General features: G+C 34.7%; 1 protein-coding gene across 1 annotated transcript; it reads left to right on the top strand.

Annotated features, from left to right (window-relative positions):
* Window positions 1–2,308: 2,308 nt before the first annotated feature.
* LOC127868297 (uncharacterized) lies at window positions 2,309–21,554 on the top strand. The gene is made up of 9 exons (XM_052409936.1): window positions 2,309–2,370; window positions 4,938–5,043; window positions 5,965–6,006; window positions 6,532–6,558; window positions 7,314–7,465; window positions 8,761–8,926; window positions 17,864–18,013; window positions 18,883–19,086; window positions 20,293–21,554. The coding sequence occupies exons 2-9, from the start codon at window positions 4,998–5,000 to the stop codon at window positions 20,526–20,528; spliced, it is 1,023 nt and encodes a 340-aa protein (XP_052265896.1). The 5' UTR covers window positions 2,309–2,370; window positions 4,938–4,997; the 3' UTR covers window positions 20,529–21,554.
* Window positions 21,555–22,752: the final 1,198 nt, after the last annotated feature.

The following is a 22,752-nucleotide window of genomic DNA, read 5'->3' as shown; positions in this document are numbered from 1 at the left end:
TTTATTTTAAACTAAGACCTTTCAAACTTCATGATTTAAAAAATAGTGTCGCAAAGGTCTAGTTCAACCAATGTGTAGCCAAAGGACTTTAAAGCATAGAAAAGGGTGTGTTAAAGGTATTTTTATAACTAGGACTGTATATCACAGGAAAGTGTGTTATAAAGGTCTAATTTAAACTTACACTACAGTAATCAAAAGAGTGTATAGTATGGTTTTATGGTTTTATTTCGGAATACATTAGGCTTGAAGCCTATGAGTACTCATACATATAACACACAATGTATTCAACAGTGGCCAATGCCATACAGGCATATACATATATAATATTTAGCAATATAAATTTAGAATAAACAAAACAAAATTCAACTCTAAAGACATGCATATTGCAAACAAAGACTTTGTTATTGAGTATAGTTTGACGCAAGAAACTGGCCTTGTTGAATATAGAAAAGGCATTGGTAATATTGTAAAACAATTTACAACTAGGTACCAATAGATTACGGAAAACCCAAGGACAATTCGACGAACACGTTTTATAGATCGGACTCGATTTGCACGTCCTGTCTATATAGGTCAAACATATATATTAGCGATAGTATTCATTTAATGGAAGCCAGAATTACGCAATAGTATGATTCCTCCCTTTTTGTGAGACGGTATTGTGTGTGTGTGTGGCGGGGGGATATCAACCAGGCCTAGATGGTCTTTTTAAGCACTCGTACAAACCAAGTCGGCCCTGATCGGACTTTTCTTGCATCAAGTAAGGTGAATGTAGCCAGGGGGGGGGGTATCAACCAGGCCTAGATGGTCTTTTTAAGCACTCGTACAAACCAAGTCGGCCCTGATCGGACTTTACTTGCATCAAGTAAGGTGAATGTAGCCAAACATCCAAACGCATAATCCTTGAGCTTACCCACATCAGTAAGTTGTTTAAACATAATGCCACGAGTGTTTTAACATACAAGGCAACAGTAAACAGAAACAACAAGTAAGAGCGATGGAAATCCTTCAAAAACGACTGTGAAGTTAAGAGACACACCAATGTATGAAATGTGAAACGCTCAATGAGTTAAATACTTAATACTTATGTTTTTGTATATTAGTCAAGTATAGTTGCTAATCGGTTGTATTGGGCTCTTTCGTAACTACGTTGTGTTGCATACTTTGCTATTTCTTTCTTAGATATTTGGGCAAACCGTATCACATTAATATGTATTTGCTTTATGATTGTTTCTTTATGATTGTTTATGTGCCTTATTGTTAAATACATATGTGTTTCTCATTTTGAACAACTATTTGTTTGCTGTGTATTTAAGGAATTATTTAAATTATTTTAATCAGTGGTTCACATTTTCTTGTCGAAAAAATAACTTACTGTATATATATATATATATATATATATATATATATATATATATATATATATATATATATATATATATATATATTGATATAACAATCAACAAAAACAATGGCAGCAATATTTGATAGATATCATATGAAAATAGGCAGCAATATTTGATAGATATCATATGAAAATATGCAGCAATATTTGATAGATATCATATGAAAATATGTAGATGGACTCAATCACGAACATATTAAGATTAGGGTCTCACTTTTAACATGTGTGTGGAATAATGAATTTTCACCTGTTTTTATTTTAAATAATGTATTTTTACATGTGTAGAGAAAAAAACATTTTTATATGTGTGGAGAAAAATCACGAGTCTAATGTCTTCATGTATGTTGAGAATAATGTATTCTAACATAAGTGGAGAATAATGTATTTTCACATATGTGAAAGTAATGTATTTTCACACATGTCGAGAATAATTATGTTCACATGTATATAGAATAATGTGTTTTACATATATGGAGAATAATGTATTTCTAGAAGACCTAAACAAGATCTGGTTCTGTTTCAGAATCGTAACAACCTTGGTCGCACTATGAGAGACATTTTTGTCATCGAAGGCTCCACTAGTAATTATGACCGGATAGAGGCGAGATTATTTGTTCGTTTACGGACTTTTAATTTTGGATATTTTAATAAATAAGATTAATATAAAGATGAATATAAACCAATTTCAATCAATACTAATTGTAATGAGTTTAAATAAAATATTTTCCATTAAAGATAATACACTCTCAACTAAGGGATAAACTATAATTGCAATTTGAAAATGGTAATCATTTGAAGGAGTGCTTTGAAAACTACATCTTTATGAAAGATAATAAAACATAATGGTTACATCACAAAAGCTGACATGCGTCTAAAAATATCTACTTCTAATTACCTAGGAAACGAACTCTATAAGTGAGCCTGTCAGCCCCGAAGGAAATCCAGCAAAAAAGAAGCGATGCGTGGTAAGCATTAATTAACCCATTTATGCCTAGTGGACTCTCCCATCCTTCGAAAGTGGATCAATTTATTTCCAAAATTAGGGATGTCTAGTTTATTTATTTCTATATTTAGAATATTTGTAGCCAAATTTCTTTATGCAAACAGCGCAGACCCTGATGAGACGCTGCACCATGCGGCGTCTCTTCTGGGTATACGCTGTTTGCAAAGGCCTTTTTTCTAGACGCAAAGCATAAATGGGTTTATAACATTTACTAGCACTCTTATAAACAGCGCACCTTGATTCTCTCGGAGCGTCTTGTGATGCTTTTAGTCCATTCCAAACGTCTTGGCAGGTTACAGTAAACTATATTATTTAGATTTGTAATTCTATTTGAATAAGTTTTGTGCCTCCGGACTAATAAAAAGGCACCGATAACAAAGGGACAACTTTTACATGAAATCATCTTGTAACTAGCCTACTTAGTTTAGTTTATATCGTTCTAATTACGTAATTCAATCTGTATTTAAAAGTGAGTGCTTGGTACGTTATCATCTGCAAAAATAGCCTTTTATGTATTAAACATGCAAAATACTCGCTGTTTGCATACCGAAGCACACCACATCAAAATCTTGTATACACAAGATTAACCCTATTTGGACTGCGTATATGTCTATTTCATTGAAGTACGTATACATGACTAAGCAATTCGACTTAAGTTTGGTTCATCTTTGATTACGGTGCCCATTAAAATCTACGCACTGAAGCAAACGCACGTAATTATGGCTTATCGTAGGATATTCTTAAATACGTCTTTGACGCAGTTCTAGTTTGCAGATCGGTCTTAATGTTGCGTCCGCGGCAAAAATATGTTTAAATTATTTTGAGCACGATCAAAATGTGTTCTATAGGTTACAGTTATCGAAAAAATTGAAATGTGCAGTGATGTACTCTCTAAAAAATCATCTCAATTCAATACAGCACATGTTTTCAGTGAAAGGCGAATATTATTTACATGTTAACTGTGTAAGCATTGATTTTTAGCAAATAATTGTGTATGCCTTAAGATTGGAGACTACCACTGGGAAAAGCAGCCGGAAAAAATATTTAAAAAATAATCACAAACATTTAGTGTTATAGCATATGACATAGCTTTTTTTATTTCTTAAATGCATCCAGCTTATGCCTAAGTCACAAATAATCCGGTCGCCGGCCGATGTGTCCGATCACAAGGCTTCGGGAAGACTGGACACGTCGGAGCCGTCCGCCGTCCGATGAGTGACCAATTTTAAAACCTCAGTCACAAATAGTCACCAGTCACCGTCCGATCAGAGGCCGACGTTTTTTTCCGCTCATCGGGCTGGCGCCGGCCGATGATCGCACGTACATCGGGTCATTTTGTAGCATCGGGCGGCGTCCGGGTTAATTTTTTACATCACAGTTTGTTTTACCCGACATCGAGCCCGGGAAGGAATCGAGTTGAGATCGAAATAAGATCGGACGATCAACGAACGGTTATCTCAAGCGTGCCCCCGACATCGGATTCATTGTACGTGTATCATAACGAGCATCGTCCGGTGTCCGTCGGGCATCGTGCGGAGGCCCTCCGGCAATCAGACGGTCGCCGGCCGATGTATATGCCTCTGGGAAATACCTTTACTTTTGCCGATACACGTTCAATGAATCCGATGTCGGGCGATCGCTGGGCGATAGCTGTGCGTTGATTGTCCGATCTTGTTTCGATCTCACTTCGATTTCTTTCCGGGCCCGAAGTCGGGAAAAAATGTAAGTGAGACTTAAAATTAATCCGGACGCCGCTCTATGCTACAAATTTGCCCGGTTTCCGTGCGATCATCGGCCTGTCGCCAGCCCGATGAGCGGAAAAATACGTCGGCCGTTGATAGGACGGTGATCGGTGTCTATTTGTGACTGAGGTATTAGAATGGTCTTGATTGTACGGTAATGCGCCTCCCTTCATGCGAAATCTTGATTTCCTTTTTTACTGCAAGTGAAGGCAAAACACTATATTAGATAAGATTTGGAACATGTATAACGTATATTTTAAAGAAGCTAATAGGATGAGATTACTGTGAAGATTTCGGGTCTTTTCTGAACTCATCGGAGATGTCCGCAATACTTCGTCCGAAGCCCACTGTCCATAAGTTACGCATGCACAAAATGTCCTTCTTTGATATAATATATCATTTATCTTTAAATGTTGGAATTCAATGTTCTCCATGTCAAAACTATTTCCAATATATGAACTATTACAATATGTGAAATTACACAAAACAACTGATTTGCACGACTTAATATCTATTGTATCATGTCCTGGACAGTTTCTTCATATACTCATTCCCAAGCCGAAAAATATGTAGATATTCACAACATCAAATAACTGATGTGGATACTACCCGCTTCTAAGATTGTAACGGATATGCAATATAGAAACAATCTTGGTATCAGGCGTCACAAAATCATGTCCAAGCCACGCTCAGTTATGACTTAAATTCGGATACTCTCATTTCATGCAAAATGAGCGTTTATTAGCGTACGGAATGTTTAAGTCATATTGCATATTTTGAATTTCAGAAAAGATCTTGTTTGAAATGCCTAGTAGCGTCAGCAGTTATCACCGTGTTCGTTGCAGCTATGGTTGTGCTGGTTGTTATGCGGGCTAAACACGCGCCTGAACCGGGTATGTGAGTTGTCGCCCATTTTTCTAACAATATATTTATTCTATATAGCAAATCATTACCTCATTTTTGTCACATTCATATTAGCACAACTGAGTTTGCGTAAATACCACTTATTCATCTTGCATTTAACAAACCGAATGCGATAAAAACTTGGAACATATGAAAATACGACTTTCATTTACAAATAAAAAGATCCTATTTTGCATAAATTGTTTTTGAAGCGTTTGGTACTGTAGCACTTTACTAGTTACAGCAGTAACCGCGGCACAGATCGCTAGTTACAGCAGTAACCGCGGCACAGATTGCTATGATTATATAACTATAACTATAACTAACTATAATTTTAACAAACACCGCTGCAACCATTATCAACCACAAAAAGAAGATCAATAACAATAGGCAGAAACAGCTGATTTTTATGGAAACAAATATTCTCAAAATCAATTGCGGTTCAGCAATCAATAATTCAACAACGAAATATGAACGACAACATAAAACAATAACAACTATATCCTCAATAAAATAAGTTATTCTGCAGCAAGTAATCATCAACACAACTGCAACGACAACAACAATAAAAAAACAACGTTTCATCTAGAAAATACATGACTTAATCTTATCAAGAAAATTCGCATGATCTGAAGACGTTCAATAGAGTAGGTTAAATCATAATATCTGACTTACTTGGTACCATTTTTACAACACATTTTAATAGAATGCGTTGTAAATGTGAATGCGCAGCACAAACTGTATTCATTTATAACAGTTGCATTACACTTTAATTTATACGTCTTTATGCACATGTTTCACACTTCACATATTTTGCAATGCATTCAATTTTTTATATAACAAATGAGAATGTACTAAACACCCACGTTTATATTTATGCATGTATGTCTTTGTTTCTCGGATTCGTACAGAAAAACTTGGTGGCGTGATTATCACTACAATACGACCGGAAGGTATGTACAAATGTAAATAAATAATTATTGTAGACTCAGTTAGTTATTTGCAATTGTTTTAAATAACGAGTCGTAATCGGATTTATATAATATATTATAAAATATTCCAATCCGAATGTCCACAAATTTAAACAAATAATACAAATACATTGGGCAATTTTATGTCGTTGTATAGGATTATATAAAAAATATGAAAAATTCCAAACATGAATGAGAAAAATTATTATGAACAACCGCTAGTCTTTTATTAAAAGCAAGTGATACGGTGTACATACAATAAATAACAAAACATAACACACGACATAAAACATAAAAATGGTTGAAGCTGTGGTCACTGCCTTGGAATAGGAAATGCTGTGCAAACGGGGATTGAACCGGTTTGAAGGCGCACCAAACCCAATACCAAGCCGAGCTAGCGTCACATAAAATGAAAGGTAAACGACTGAAAACACAGAAGCTATAAAACCGATACCAAATTAACCATTATATAAATAAATCATAATGTGTTTTATGTCATTATTTCAGAGACTACGACGAACGCCGATAATACAAGTATGTGAAAACTTGTTTGTGTTCGTTTATTAATATGCAATTGATGAATATTCGTCATCTAAAATATGTTATCATGTTCATGTACTAGTAATTCGATGTCCATATTTCAAATAAACGGCATTTGGTGGCAGCCCAACTTCAGTGTTCAGCACTTAAGTCCTTTTTTTTAACATTTAAGTGCGTTGCATTTTTTATTAAACCGAAGTGCGGTATTTTGTACATATATAACTACTAAAAAGCCACGAACGTATAAAAATTTCATTCTGCATGCGAACACGTTTTCTCAATTCAAGGGCGTCTGTAAGTTACATGAATTAATCACAAACCCTTACGTTAGTAGAAAAATGCTTTGCAGCGCAAACGCTGTTATAACTGGATAGTAATGGAGAGCCTCTGTCAGACGCAGGACGCAGACCGCAAACCAGACGCGCAATTTAGCAATAGGCCCGATCACGGTTTACGCACAATTGTTGATTTTTAAAACCACATTAGTGGGTCGGTATGATGCTCATCGTGCATCAAACGCTCGTCGGTCGGAAGGCCTCCTACGATTGTCGCACATCAGATCGTCGAAATTTAATCATAAATTCTTTGCAACTGTATACACTTGCAAACAAGCAACGTTGCATCATGTGTATTTTTTGTGAAATTTCAACGGAATTTTAAAATGATTTAAATCGATGTTTCTGTTTTCGCCTTTTATATACATCCGAAAATAGACTATTAAGTCATAGCATCTAAACATCTCGTTTAAGTCCCGTGTCCCGACGTGAACGTGAAGTTGCAGGACATGATTGTCATCAAGTGCCCGGATCTGTACTCGTTGAATCACGTGACCAAGATTGCGTTGAAGCCACCCCTGTATATGAACGAGGGCAAGGAGATTCGGGTGTCAATAGGAGAACAGGTACCGTGACACATTTCGTCTGCTATAGTTTACAAAAAAATTAACACATTACGATGTATACACAAAGAAGGATGTCACGTTTAACTAAGTCATTGTACAGAAGTACGCATAAAGCAAAAACAATACATGCAGCTTATTTATCGTGTAATATTAGGCCGGTTTCGGTGTGCGCTTGATCCATTATCCGTACATGTGATCGTATCCGTCCCTCGCATCTTGCCTTTAGATTAAACCTATATATTTTAGCTTGATTGCATCGAAAGCATTAGGCTTATTCAAATGCGCTCGAGTCTGCTTCCTGGATAGGACCAGTACCTGGTGTCTTTGGGGTTATCTTAAAACAATCCGAAATTGGTGATTGTATCCGTGACCTCCTGGTCCCTAGACGGACACCATATCCACAACGCCACGACGACCATCTTGGCTTTAAATGACACATTCGCGTGTCCATAGTGCGCTGTCATTGTGTATACAGTTTTGACCATAATTTGATAATTCCTCCTTCGTACCTCGACTGAACCGATTATTTATTTGTCGGTTGTGGATCAGCAAAACGGTTGGCGCTTATACGTTTGAAGGCCGACCTAATGTCTTTAAATGAGTGATTTCATATAGGCAATGAGAGGCAGTGTTATATGTTAGCTGTACTGTACTGATGTGTTATTGAGAATGAGAATTCAGCTAAAATCGAATGTGTGTACGAGTGTAAATATTTCATACCATAATTAGCACTTATAAATAGTATTGTATGCCCAAAATGTCTTACCTTCAGGGTGAACTTCCTTATTACTCCTGCTACAAACGACAAAGCCCGATCGCTTGTCCTTTGTTCAGTCAGAGGACGTTGATTGTATATGTGTATTAACATAGCTTCAAATGGCAAAAAATGTTATCATATAATTGTGTATGTTTTCATTGCTTTGCACTTATATTGGTCGTAATTTTAAAATGGATATTAGCATAAATCAGGATAAGGCAGTGGTTTCTAAAAGCAATTCCGACCAATTAGGCTTACAGCCAGTGTATTTAATAAGTAAATAATATTTATATCAGAAAAATATTTTAGTATATCAATTCCATAGCGAAGAAACACACATTTTGAAAGAAAATCTATATTTTATTGTGTTTTTTATAACTGTTTCCAAAATGTATTGAGTTTTAACTTATTTGGCCTTTAATTATTTTTTGGGGGCAACTGGACAGGAGGAATTTTGCGTAATATTATCGTGTAGAAGCATAACCTGATGTTACCTAAAAACACATATTTAACTCGATAAAGAAACACTTTACTGTAGGCGAACACGTCTAACGAGTGGGTAGCAGTGATGGATGCTACCAGCAGACTGCTCACTATAAAAGGTCCCGCCGCGTCCTGTCGCTCCACTGGCAAATATAGACTGCACGTGCAGGCATCAGAGGACATGTCTTTGTACAACCGCACCATTGACATCAACGTGATAAGTACGTAGTCGGGATAGGATGGATAAGGTACAAAAAATTGGGCATGTAAGTAAAGTTTCGTCCCAGATTAGCCTGTGCAGTGCGCAAAACGTGAACGAACTTTAACGATGTTTTTATAACCGCACTTACTGCTGGGTTTTTCATTCGAAACAATCGCTGTTATTGATTGAATTTTTTAGTAGATTTTACACACCATTCTTTTCTGCATATTGTAACTTAAATCCCCGTTGATTATCTACTATAAAAATTACATCTAAAAGGAAGCATACACAATAGTCTAAGCTGTATTGTTTTTGAACCCAACATACTGTTAGCAAAATTTAATTGAACGATACACTATACAATAGATTTTTCTAACAAAGATCGTCTTATATAAAAAAAAAGTCCCCACGATATCTATAACATTACAAAACCAAGTAGATGAATCTATTATTTACATAAATAGATTCAATAATTGTTGGTTGTAAATTAGTTATATCCTTTATGTTAACACAACAAAAACGGATTGTACGTTTCTAATGAACGCCTGTACCGTGATTGTGTCTCTTGTTTAATCTTGCTATAGCTGGTAGAGGCAACTACTGCTTTTACATTATTAATCAGTTGTATAGTGATGGATGCATTACGCACGTACACACACAAAAGACAGACGAATTAACTCTTTTTGAAAAGTTTATATAAGTCGTTTGATTGTATTACCCTCTGAAATGATTTGCGTTATTAATGCGTCTATGGCTGGTAGATAAAATAAATTTTGTCCAACATTAAGTGATAGTTGATAGTAAAACCAAATGGTTCTTTTACTTATTTATTGCTCAAACTTATTCTGTGTTACAATTGTGAAAATGCCAACAACGAACTTAACACGTTCATTTCACTTAAACTTGAAATTTTCACTTGATCGGAAAAACTTATTCTTAAAAATATGTGTTGTATATCATTCAAAACTATATGTCACGCTCGGTTTTGTTTTCTTGTACATTGCTGTATTTCCTTTTTGGTGTAAAATGAATCACTTTTACACACACAGTAAAACACACAAATGCATGCATACATGCAAGCAATCACGCTATCTCGAACACAAACGAATTACCTTTTTTTATCCCCACGCTTTTTGAAAAAAAGGTGGGGATATTGTGGTTATCTCCGCCGTCCGTCCGTCTGTCTGTCTGTCTGTCCGTCCTGGCCACTATCTCCTCCTACACTAAAAGCACTAGAAACTTGAAACTTACACACATGGTAGCTATGAGCATATGTGCGACCCTGCACTATTTGGAATTTTGATCTGACCCCTGGGTCAAAAGTTATAGCGGTTGGGGTGGGGCCGCGTCAGAAATTATCTCTCATTTATTTAGGTTATTTTACATTTACTTCTTTATTTCTACACCGATTCACTTCAAATTGATACTGGACCTCTCTTATGACAATACGGTCAATCTCAACCATGCATGGCCCCATTCCCAACCCTGGGGCGCCCCGCCCACATAGGCCACACCCACCAAAAATTTCCATTTACTATATTTTTTTCATTTCTACACGGATTCACTTCAAATTGATACTGAACTTTTGTTATGACATTAGGGTCAATCTCAACTATGCATGGCCCCAATCCCAACCCTTGGGCGCCCGCCCACATAGGCCACACCCACCAAAAAATTCCATTTACTATAATTTTTTCATTTCTACACGGATTCACTTCAAATTGATACTGAACTTCTCTTATGACATTAGGGTCAATCTCAACTATGCATGGCCCCATAACCAACCCTGGGGCCCCGCCCACATAGACCACACCCACCCAAAATTGCCTTTACTATAATTTCTTCATTTCTACACCGATTCACTTCAAATTGATATTGAACTTCTCTTATGACAATACAGTCAATCTCAACTATGCATGGCCCCATTACCAACCCTGGGGCGCCCCGCCCACATAGACCACACCCACCCAAAATTGCCTTTTACTATAATTTCTTCATTTCTACACCGATTCACTTCAAATTGATACTGAACCTCTCTTATGACAATACGGTCAATCTCAACTATGCATGGCCCCATTACCAACCCTGGGGCCCCGCCCACATAGACCACACCCGCCCAAAATTGCCTTTTACTATAATTTCTTCATTTCTACACCGATTCACTTCAAATTGATACTGAACTTCTCTTATGACAATACGGTCAATCTCAACTATGCATGGCACAATTACCAACCCTGGGGCGCCCTGCCCACATATGTCACACCCACTCAAAATTGCCTTTTACTATAACTTCTTCATTTCTACACCAATTCACTTCTAATTGATGATGAACTTCTCTTATGACAATACGGTCAATCTCAGCTATGCATGGCCCCATTACCAACCCTGGGGCACACCTAGGTCAAACATTCGGCGTGGGGATACGCGTCGGCCTCTGCCGCGCCATTTCTAGTTTTAAATAGTTTTCAACATGTTTGGTTGTTGTACCTTATGTTTAATTCTATGTTTAATGTTGTTCTGTTTGTTAATATTTTTTTCTTTGTTTCTTTATGTGTATTATATATTTCACAAGATACCGGGACATACACGCACGCTTACACGCGCACACAAAAAATACACACGCGCATCCCCCCCACACACACGCACGCACGCACACACACACACACACACACACATGCGCGAAAGTGAGCATATACTTATTAACAATCACATTTCATCAACAAGAAGGCGTACAAACTACACATTTTTATTTTTTTGGTTAAAAATTAATCAGTTTTACACGCACACACACAGTAAAACACACCAATGCATGGCTACATGCAAGCAACCACGCTCTCTCGAATACAAACGAATTACCAATTTTATTCTTTTTGTTCAAAAGAATTTTCAACATGTTTGGTTGTTGTATCTTATGTATGTTCCGCTATGTTTAATGTAGTTCTGTTGTTTTTTTCTTTGTCCCTTTAGATGTTTTGTATATTTTCACAAAACACCGGGACATATACGCGCGCCTACACACGCACACAAATCACACACACGCACACTCACGCACACACACACGCCCGCGCACACAAACACCCACACGCACACCCACACACACACGCGCACCCGCACACACACATACACACACGCATGAATGTACACACACACACACACACACACACACGCGCGCATGAATGTACACACACACACACACACACACACACGCACGCACGCACGCACGCACGCACGCACGCACGCACGCACGCACGCACGCACGCACGCACGCACGCACGCACGCACGCACGCACGCACGCACGCACGCACGCACGCACGCACGCACGCACGCACGCACGCACGCACGCACGCACGCACGCACGCACGCACGCACGCACGCACGCACGCACGCACACACACACACACACACACACACACACACACACACACACACACACACACACACACACACACACACACAGATTACGGCATAGGAAACAAAAACACGTACAGTTTAAATACGCAAACGCCACGCAAACATTGTTGTTGTTTTTGCATGCCAGTGTTTTTTTGTGTTTGCGTTGTTCTGTGTGCTGTTTTTCTTTCTCTTAAGCATTTTTTCACTTGTTTAATGATAGTGTTTGTTCCACAATTTTTTATTTTTTTGGCGGAACCCTTTCTTCCTTTTTGTCATTGTAAACAGTTTTTTTTATCATGTGTACCCATTGCTTTTCGGGGTGTAAACATAACTTTTTTCTGCTCATTTTTGTTTCCATATTTTGTTTGTATGTAGAGACATATCTTATCTTACAATAGAAACTAACTGAAGATGTTTTAAATTTGAAACTAACTGGACAAGCACACACAAATCATCATTTACATCACCCTCCTTTAAATGATTAAATTATGTACATTGAATGTAAAAGGGCTAAACAATAAAGACAAACGCATACAAATATTCAAATGGTTAGACGAAAAAAAAATAGTATATGCCTTTTACAAGAATGTCATTTGACACCTACTTTAGCACACACCTTAAAAGATGAATGGGACGGAGAAATCTATCTCAGTGGAGAACATACTAATAAACAAGGCATTGCCTTTCTGATAAAAAATAAAATAGGGATCACAGTCAATAACTTCAACAAAATAATAATTGGCAGACAAGCAAGTATAGATATAAAAATACACGAAACAGAATTAACATTAATTAATGTTTACGGCCCTAACATAGATGATTCCACATTCTACGAAACATTACAATCCTTTATAATTAATAACCAAGATAAAAACATCATAGTCGGTGGTGATTTTAATACTGTTCTTAATCCATTATTAGACAAAAAGAATGGAAACCTTTATACTCATCCTAAAAATAGAAACATTTTAAATAACATAATTGAAAACTACAATATGATAGACATCTGGCGCACTATATATCCAAACGAAAGCAAATTCACCTGGCACTCAAACACAAAACCAACAATATTTTGTAGATTAGACTATTTTTTAATATCTGAATCTCTTTGCAACATTATTGACACGTGTAACATAAAACCAGGATTTATGACTGACCACTCTCTAGTTAAACTTAAACTGCACAATAAACAACCTGAAAGAGGCCCAGGATACTTTAAAATTAACAACAGCATCTTATTATATACACAATATCAAACACAAATAAAACAGGAAATATTAAATTCAGTCCAAAATAATAAAGATGCAAACCCAAACACCTTATGGGAAGTAATTAAAGGAAATATACGTAACACAACAATTAGATACACATCATTTAAACAAAAAGAAACACACAAACTTGAAACTGAAACCATCAAAACCATTGAAACACTTGAAAAACAATTGCATCAAACAAACACAAATGATACCACCGACATTGAAAATGAAATAACATTAAAAAACAAATATAAAATGGAATCTATCATACACATCTCAATGGATTAATACTAAGAGCGCGTGCACAGCATGTTGAACACAATGAAAAAAATACAAAATATTTCGCAAACATTGAAAAACGTAGAAGTGAACAAAAAATGTACACAAATTAGTAGTCAATGGCAAAGATATAACAAACAGAACTGAAATACTAGAAGAACAACGTTTATTTTTCGAAACCCTCTATAAACGAAAAAATGTTGAAAATAACACCCTTTTTAAAAATACACATCACGCTTTAAGCAAAGAGGAAAAACAACTGTGCTACGGATTGCTTAATGAATATGAATCTGGATTAGCCCTAAAAGAAATGCAAAATAACAAAAGCCCAGGATCTGATGGCATCATAATCGAATTTTATAAAATATTCTGGAATGACATAAAAACACATCTAATTAATTCACTTAACTATTCATTTAACAACGAAAACTTAACTACGCTACAAAAACAAGGTATTATATCACTTATTCAAAAACCTGGACAAAAAAACTTAGAATCCTTATCAAACTGGCGCCCGATTAGTTTACCGAACAATGATTATAAAATTGCAACTAAAAGTATAGCAAACAGAAAAAAAATATATTACCATCAATCATTTCAAAATCTCAATCTGGTTTCCTAAAAGGACGTTACATTGGTGAAAACGTTCGTCTTGTCCAAGAATGCATAAACTATTTCAATAATTCAAATAATCCTGGTCTAATATTCTTTGCAGACTTTGAAATGGCATTCGATTCGCTTGATCATTCATTTATGTTCTCTTGCTTAGAAAATATGAACTTTGGTGAAAGTCTCATTCAATGGGTCAAACTATTCTATACCGATATTAACAGTATAATCATTAACAATGGCTTCTTTTCAAACAGTTTTAACATCGAACGAGGGGTTCGACAAGGATGTCCACTCTCATTATCGCTATTTATTATTTGCATCGAGTATCTATCACATCACATCCAAACAAATAAACACATAAAAGGCATATCACTAGAACCTGACGAAGAAATCAAACAATCCCTATTTGCTGACGATGCAACTTATTTTTTAAACGACAATTACGATTCTTTCCATAACTTAATAGAGTCGCTAACCCTTTACGGAATGACATCGGGTCTTAAACTAAACAAAAGTAAATGTACTGTGCTACGAGTAGGTAAATTAAAACAAAGTAATGTTCAATATAAAAAAGAAATGAAATTTAATTGGACATCCGATGAAGCCACAACGTTAGGAATTACTTTCACAAATAATGAAAAAGATACAGTTCTTAAAAACATACTATCTAAATTACAGAATTTTAAAAACTGCTTAAAATCATGGCATCATCGTAAACTTAACACTAATCGGAAAAAACACAGTATTGAAAACGTTTGCACTTCCTAAATTAATATATGTATTAACAGCTCTCCCAAATCCTGAAAACGATGTTATTAACGATATAAAATCAGCAATATTTAAATTCATATGGGACGGTAAGCCTGATAAAATAAAAAGAACTCAGTTAATTCAATCTGTAGAAAATGGAGGTATCGAATTAACGAACATTGACTCATTCTTGAATGCAATCAAATGCAGCTGGGTTAAAAGATACCTAGATACTACCAATACGAGTAAATGGAAATTATTCTACCAGAAAATCCTTAAAAAATATGGTGACTCCTTACTCTTTGAATGTAACATCAGCAATACTTACATGAAATTGCAAACGAAAACATATTCTGTCTGATGTTCTATCAGCGTGGAGTGATGTCACTCATAACTTAGAAACCAAAACCAGCAGTAAAACAATTTTATTGAACAATAAAGACATAACTTCAAACAATAAGACGTTTTTCTATAAAGATTGGTTTGAACGAAGCATTAAATATGTCGACCAATTATATGACTACAGAATTAAGGATTTCTACTCTTTTGATAATATATGCTACATATACGGAATACCTTCAAATAATTTTCTGAAGTACTACACACTAATCAAAAGCATACCCATACATATTAAATCTGAAATCAATACAAATAATACACCATGTACTCAAACAACATTTGTAGAAAACATACTTGGAAGAAAAAACAAAACAAATAAAATATTTTACACACTACAAATTAAAAACCCTACAGAAAACTCCAAAATCCAAAATAAATGGCAAGTCCTTTTTGGAGAAAATGAACTTAATTGGAAACACATATTTACCATGCCATATAAAGCAACCATTGAAAGCACACTGAGAAATTTTCAATATAAATACATCCATAGAATTATAGCTACAAATAAATATTTCTTTAAATGCAAATTATCTAACTCAAATCTGTGTGACTTCTGCAGTGAAAACATTGAAACTATAGAACATCTTTTTTGGGAGTGCGAACACATCCAACCTATTTGGAATCAATTAATATCTTTTCTTGAACAACAGCAACTAAACGTTAAACTATCTTTCTTAAATGTAAGTTTCGGAATTAACTCATTGAAATCAATAGACGGTAATAATATTGTGAAATTTATGGTTATATTGATTCAATATTTTATCTTAAACATGAAGTACAAAAAACAAGTACCATATTTTAATTGTTTTGTCCATAGTCTTAAACTAAAAATCCAGATTGAGAAAGAAATAGCCCTCAGTAATGACACATTACAAATCTTTGAACAAAAATGGAATCGGATTAAATTCTCTTAATGTTTTGTCCACTTTTATACATTTCACTCTAATGTTAGTTTATCTTTCTAAAATAGTTTTGTTTATTTTTTTTAAACATGAAGTACAAAAAACAAGTACCAAATTTTAATTGTTTTGTCCATAGTCTTAAACTAAAAATCCAGATTGAGAAAGAAATAGCCCTCAGTAATGACACATTACAAATCTTTGAACAAAAATGGAATCGGATTAAATTCTCATAATGTTTTGTCCGCTTTTATACATTTCACTCTAATGTTAGTTTATCTTTCTAAAATAGTTTTGTTTATTTTTTTTTTCAATCTGACAAGATCATTGTGAATATACAACAAAACACACAAGTCCAGTATGCTTTCTTCCGACTTTATACAACTCATCATTTTTCATAACTATTCCTCTGTTGTTCTTTTCTTTTCTCTCTAAAAAAAAATATATATTAGCATATCTTGTATAACATGTCTGAACTTTATTGCTTTGTACAATCACTATGTTGTATGATCATATACATGTTTACATTGTATGTATGATATTGAATAAAAAAAAATATAAAAAAAGGTTGAATTTTGAACCAACACTGAAAATGACATTAAAGTGCAATACGTGACTGATGCAAACAACGTGCTAGCTCTGACATCTATATTCAAAAATAAACCGTAAATATAGAGGTAGGTTGAATTTCGAGCCAGCACTTGCATCGGTACTCAAAGATGGATCGAAGAGTGTCAAGCTGTAACGAGTATTTTGATTGCTCTGAAATCGAAATTCCAACATTATTCGCGAATATGTGCAAGTTTGAATTGATGTGTCAGAGAAAGCTGGAGTCTACCAGCGCTGTTTTCGAATTTCGATGCCAGTGGCATTGTCACACACTTGTCTGATTTATGAAATGAACTACCGAGTTATAAAGGTATCACTGGCGAGGTCACGTGGGGTCACGCGCCTGAGCTGACTGTAATTCTTGCGGACTTGGGCCCGTATTCACCAACCCATTCTTAGACTTAAGAGTAAAGACTAGACTTAGGGCCTAGAAAAATACTTCCAGGGTTTGAATATATACAGGATACCACTGGTGATTATCTCATAAATACAATGTGATACATGAATAAGAGTGTAAATAGAGGTGGTTCATGCCAATTTTGACTCAAAATTAATGAAATTCTTGAATATTCTAATTTAAAGAATTTTCTTTATTCTTAGCCTTAAGTCGAAGAATTGTTTGATGTTTACGGGCCCTGCTGATGCGGTTCATTCCGCGAATAAATCCGGAATAAATGAGTATGAACGTTAACATTATTCATATGGCAGCGTTTGTCTTCCTTGGACGAAGAAAATGACTCTTATTGCTCTCTTTTCAGGTGAAATTAAGAAGGTGAACATATCGCTAAGTCAGGACGTGACCCACAATTCCACGGACTACAAGATCGGCTGCTCCACGACTTCCGGTTGCGAGCAGTCGTTTGTTGACTTCTTTGCGGAGATTAACCAAGAGGAGCAATTCTTACGAGGTAACTGCTATTGCAGGTTGTTTTTGTAATATTATGAAATTTTGATTTGTTTCTAAGAAATCATCGAATCTTGATAAAATGCCATTTCCTGGATTGTATAAAAAATCTTAATTATTTTTTTTTAACAAGGAATATGTAAAATCAATCAAAGCGGTTGTTTAAAATTCTGTTTCAGTAAAAAATATATTAATGGTTTCGTTGTTTTTGTTTTCTATATTGACTGCTTACAGGTGGTTTATATAAAAATATATGTAATTTGCAACTGGTAAATCAATGGTGTAACCGTAAAAAATTAGAACAATACATATCTATTATTTCCACTATTTACTATATGAAATGACGTCGTTATTATGAAATCATTAACACGCAATCCATTTTAATCTACTCGTGTTCATGCAAAATAAATTTTTGCAAGAGTGACACATATTTATTTCTCTGGTCACTTATGGATTTCAATGGATATTCTTCAGAAACCAAACAATATTTTCTTTTTCTTCATTAAAATAACACAAACTTGTAAAAAAAATGCAGAAGACGTGCGTTCAAAATCTGAAAATATGAACATATAACAAAAGATAAGAAAATTGTAATAGAATGGTTTTCTATGAAAACATATTTAACTTCAACGTTTTCGAGTAAAAAGTTATAAAATTTACGAAGCCGCTACTTGGTTTCACAATCTACATTTTCCGTTTCTACCAATTTATTATCGTCAGATTTCTCTTTTTTGTAGCTTGTATTCAGCCGCACATAAATTGTTCTGGTCAACATTTACCGTTATCAGAATATAAGCCAATCAAATATTGTTTGACAGCAGGTTTGTTCGAATCGAAAAGAAAATCATTTTGCTACAATTTTTCCATTTATAGGAGTGAATTTCTCGTGCCAGATTACGTACGACGATTTCGCTGGTTACCGCGTCGAATGCAATGGCACCATACCAGACTTCCTGTTAGCACAGTTTGAACGAATTACGTGCAAGCCGAGGTCAAAACTTCTGGACCACCTTAATGAAACAGAGAAAAGAAAGCTCGAAAATGACTTTCCGCTGGTGCATTGTAATATAACAACACGTATGGAGATCATTTTAATTATTATATTTTGCCCGCTGGCATACTTATGATATGTGACTTTATTTTGTCTTTTCTGATTAATGATAATGCACATCAATGTATTTATCACTAACGTCGTGTTGATTGAGAAAAATTATTTAAGCAGTTTAAAGGCGTGTCATGTATAGAACAGTTCACCAGTAGCCACATGTATAAATCTAGATAACTTTTATCGAGTGTGTTATCTTTTGGTTATCTTCACTTTTATGATATCTTATGTTATCTTGTTGTTTTGATATCTTGAGTTAGCGATTGTATAAAAATAATATCCAAACAGGTGCATGTTTTGGTGAAGTTTTTGGTAAGATTCAGCCAATGTAATTGACTTCGGTTTGCTTTATCCGATAAGGTTATCATATGGATTGGCTAAAGTTATCCATATTTATACAATTTGCTAAAGAAGATGATAGATCGATGCAGACTGATTGGTTAAATGGCGAAAGTCTCTGGATGTAATCACGCAAACTAAGGTCAAACTCCGACAAATTAAATGCACATAGGCGGTGTAAGTTTACAAGACTATACACATGACAATACATTTCTTGCTTCACTAATTTCATCAATAAAAGCTTATCTTCTTTGGACTTCATGTCAAGACATGAACCGGTAGCCAAAAATGAGCATATCCGACAGAATACAAATGTATATAGGATCTGGCACGAGTTTTCATATCATACCATATTTTATTAAACGAGTTCAGGAATTTTGTTAGTAAGCGAGCCTTTGGCGAGCTTGCTAACGAATTTCTTGGACGAGTTTAATAAAATATGGTATGATATGACAACGAGTGTCAGATCTTTTTTATCACATGATTTTGAATGAGCAAATTAAATAAATATTTACGCAAACATAATGATAAATCCCGAATGTTGTTTACATTTCGTGACGTCATTTGACGCATTGCAGCAAAATAACAAAATGCGATTGGTCAATAAACGAATACTAAGCCAATGAAAACGCTTTAAAATGTTGTATATTACACATGTGTAATATAAAAAAATATGTAGTAGCTGTATTACATGGGAAATAGGGTATAGCATGTGATAACATTATATATAGATACCCTAAACAATACATTTCTTGATTGCTAAGTAGCTTAAAATGTGACCATCCAATTTGCGTCCAATCGCCAATAAGATTAAGAGCTACAGTGTTTGTTCTTTGCAGATTGCGGTTTCAAGTGCAAAGAAGCCGGCGATTATTACGCTGTAGACACGAACCGCTGTGATATATTCCATCGTTGCTATGAGCGACAGGTCTACACTTCATACTGTTCCCCCGGGACCTTCTTCGACCCCGGAGACTGCGCGTGCAAACACACAACGGATCTGCCCTGGTGCCGGAGTGATGGGGGCTTGAACCCCGAAAATGAAATAACAATGAAGACGTGTCGTACACAGTAAAATTACACTGTACTATGCTTAACACGAAGAAAAGAGTACCTACAACTATGTATGCAACGTGAGCCTCGTTTTTATCTTAAATAACATATTGTTTCGTGATAAAGTAGGAAGTGAAATTCCTCTCTTAATTAATATCGACGAATAGCGTTACCATGACGAGTGTTTACATGATATATAGTCTCTTGACCTTTGTATGATTATACACATGACATGCTTAATCTCGACAGAACAAACATTTGTTTTCCCATGTTTTATTTATACTTCTTCCGATGCGTTTGAATTTTTAAGTATAACAACGTGTCTGCATATGTTTTCACCGGTTTCATAGAATTAGAGTCCGGCAACCGAAGCAACAACGAGACGCACTCATGAATAATCGTGTCTGACTTCAGTTATTTACACCTGTTAATGGAAAATGTAGACTTCTGATGCTATGTTCACAGAACAAACACAGGTTGTTTTTTGCTGGAAATCGACAAAAACTTGGTATGTGTATATGTTAAAATGTCAACAACGAGGCGTTTTGCTATCGCGTTTGATGATCTTTTTATCAACTAATTTTGTTCAGATGTCATAGCTTAAAGTTTCAAAAGGATTTTATTGATGATATTAAGCACTATGTCTCACATGTTGTTTTTATTATTGTATGCGCCCTTACAATAGCCAGTTTATCTGATATTTTAATTTATGTCATTTATGTGTAGTATATGTCAATCCAATCGGACTTATTCCAGTCAGTACTAGATATTTATTCGAGATATTTCATGAAATTGAATGCATCGTTATATTGTTCTTGCTCCAATATTGTGTTACTAAATGAGATTCTTTAATTGCGTTATATTTCCACCTCTGTTTATTTATATTTAAGGCGTTTATAATTACAATGCTAATCTGTAGTTACACGCACATTTATTTATGTCTGAACAATTATTGCTCTTTGAGGTAACGCTTTATTTAAAGCCATTATTTTTATTTTATTCCACATATTTATATCTTGTTTAGAATCATTGCACTGACATATAAATACATGCCCTCGATTATTTTTCGTTTTTGATGTTGTTGATGCGTGATGTTATTTAACCGAGAACAACGTATATGACAGCATGTCGTCAAACACAAACATATCACAAAATACCATTTATATTAAATGGAAATTTAATTTAAACTTTATTTACATACGCATTAGAAAGCTATATAAAATCAAAACGTATAATACTTTACAATACCTTTCAATACCTAAAAAAACATACGAAAAATTATTATATTTCAAAAATCCTACACAATATACTGTATAAAATATCATTACATAGGTTACATATAAAATAATAGTATACCTATATTGTATCAAATCTGGTAGTCTTACTTACCACTTTGGGTAGCTGATAACGAAGCAAATTTATCATTTCATGATGGCGGAATGCAAAAAGACGAAAATGTTATATCCGAAAATAGTAGTTTATATGAGGCATCAAACTTTGTAATACAAATAAGAAATACTTGACATGTGTCTACTTAACATTAATGTTGAGAAAATAGATCAAAATAACAAACTGCGACCGAATAAAAACAGGAATCACTAATTGCTTTACAACATGCATAATTTTGATATGAATTCAAATAATGTTTAAAACATATTATAATAGCGGATTTTGAAACAATATTTTAATTCAAATTACTCATAATTATGAGGGACAATTATTTGTAATAGAGGTTGTATTGATTACAAGGAAATGTTGATCCCATTACAAGATTCCCACATGGGAAATGTCTGCAAAAGTACACTCGTAGATGGAAATAGCAAGGCCATGTTTGCCATTTCTCGTGCAAACAAAAGCTGGTAGACTCTTTACAAAAACTCATAAGAATCAGTTGGGAATTTACAGAAATCACGGGAATTTGTTTTTGTTATTAATTGAATACTAATTCGAAAAGATTTTAAAGTTTTAATTGAATTACATTTATACTGGTTCTTCGATAATTGATTCCTCTTGGCCAAGAAAAAACAAAGACTAAAGTGGAATGTCCTTTTGTTGGACATGTTGGTCTAATAAAAAATGTATACATCAATTCTGCAGTTATTCAATCACTGTAACTTTAATTACGATCACATCCTGTACCATCCAAAAATTAATGATAGGATCATCACAGACATTTTCTCTTAATATCATTCTTTATACTTGTGAATTATATTTTTTTTTTCAATATTTTTTCCCATTCATATTGA

Source organism: Dreissena polymorpha, chromosome 2, assembly GCF_020536995.1.
Source record: "Dreissena polymorpha isolate Duluth1 chromosome 2, UMN_Dpol_1.0, whole genome shotgun sequence".
Taxonomy (NCBI): domain Eukaryota; kingdom Metazoa; phylum Mollusca; class Bivalvia; order Myida; family Dreissenidae; genus Dreissena; species Dreissena polymorpha.
Note: the sequence above shows the minus strand (reverse complement) of the source record. Positions and strands in the feature narration are given on the sequence as shown.

What these genes read in the sequence shown, in the direction of transcription:
- LOC127868297 (XM_052409936.1), top strand. Translation starts at nt 4,998, where the DNA reads ATGGTTGTGCTGGTTGTTATGCGGGCTAAACACGCGCCTGAACCGG. An exon ending in GGGTGTCAATAGGAGAACAG is followed by an intron (nt 7,466 to 8,760) that starts GTACCGTGACAC and finishes ACTTTACTGTAG; the next exon opens with GCGAACACGTCTAACGAGTG. An exon ending in CATTGACATCAACGTGATAA is followed by an intron (nt 8,927 to 17,863) that starts GTACGTAGTCGG and finishes CTCTCTTTTCAG; the next exon opens with GTGAAATTAAGAAGGTGAAC.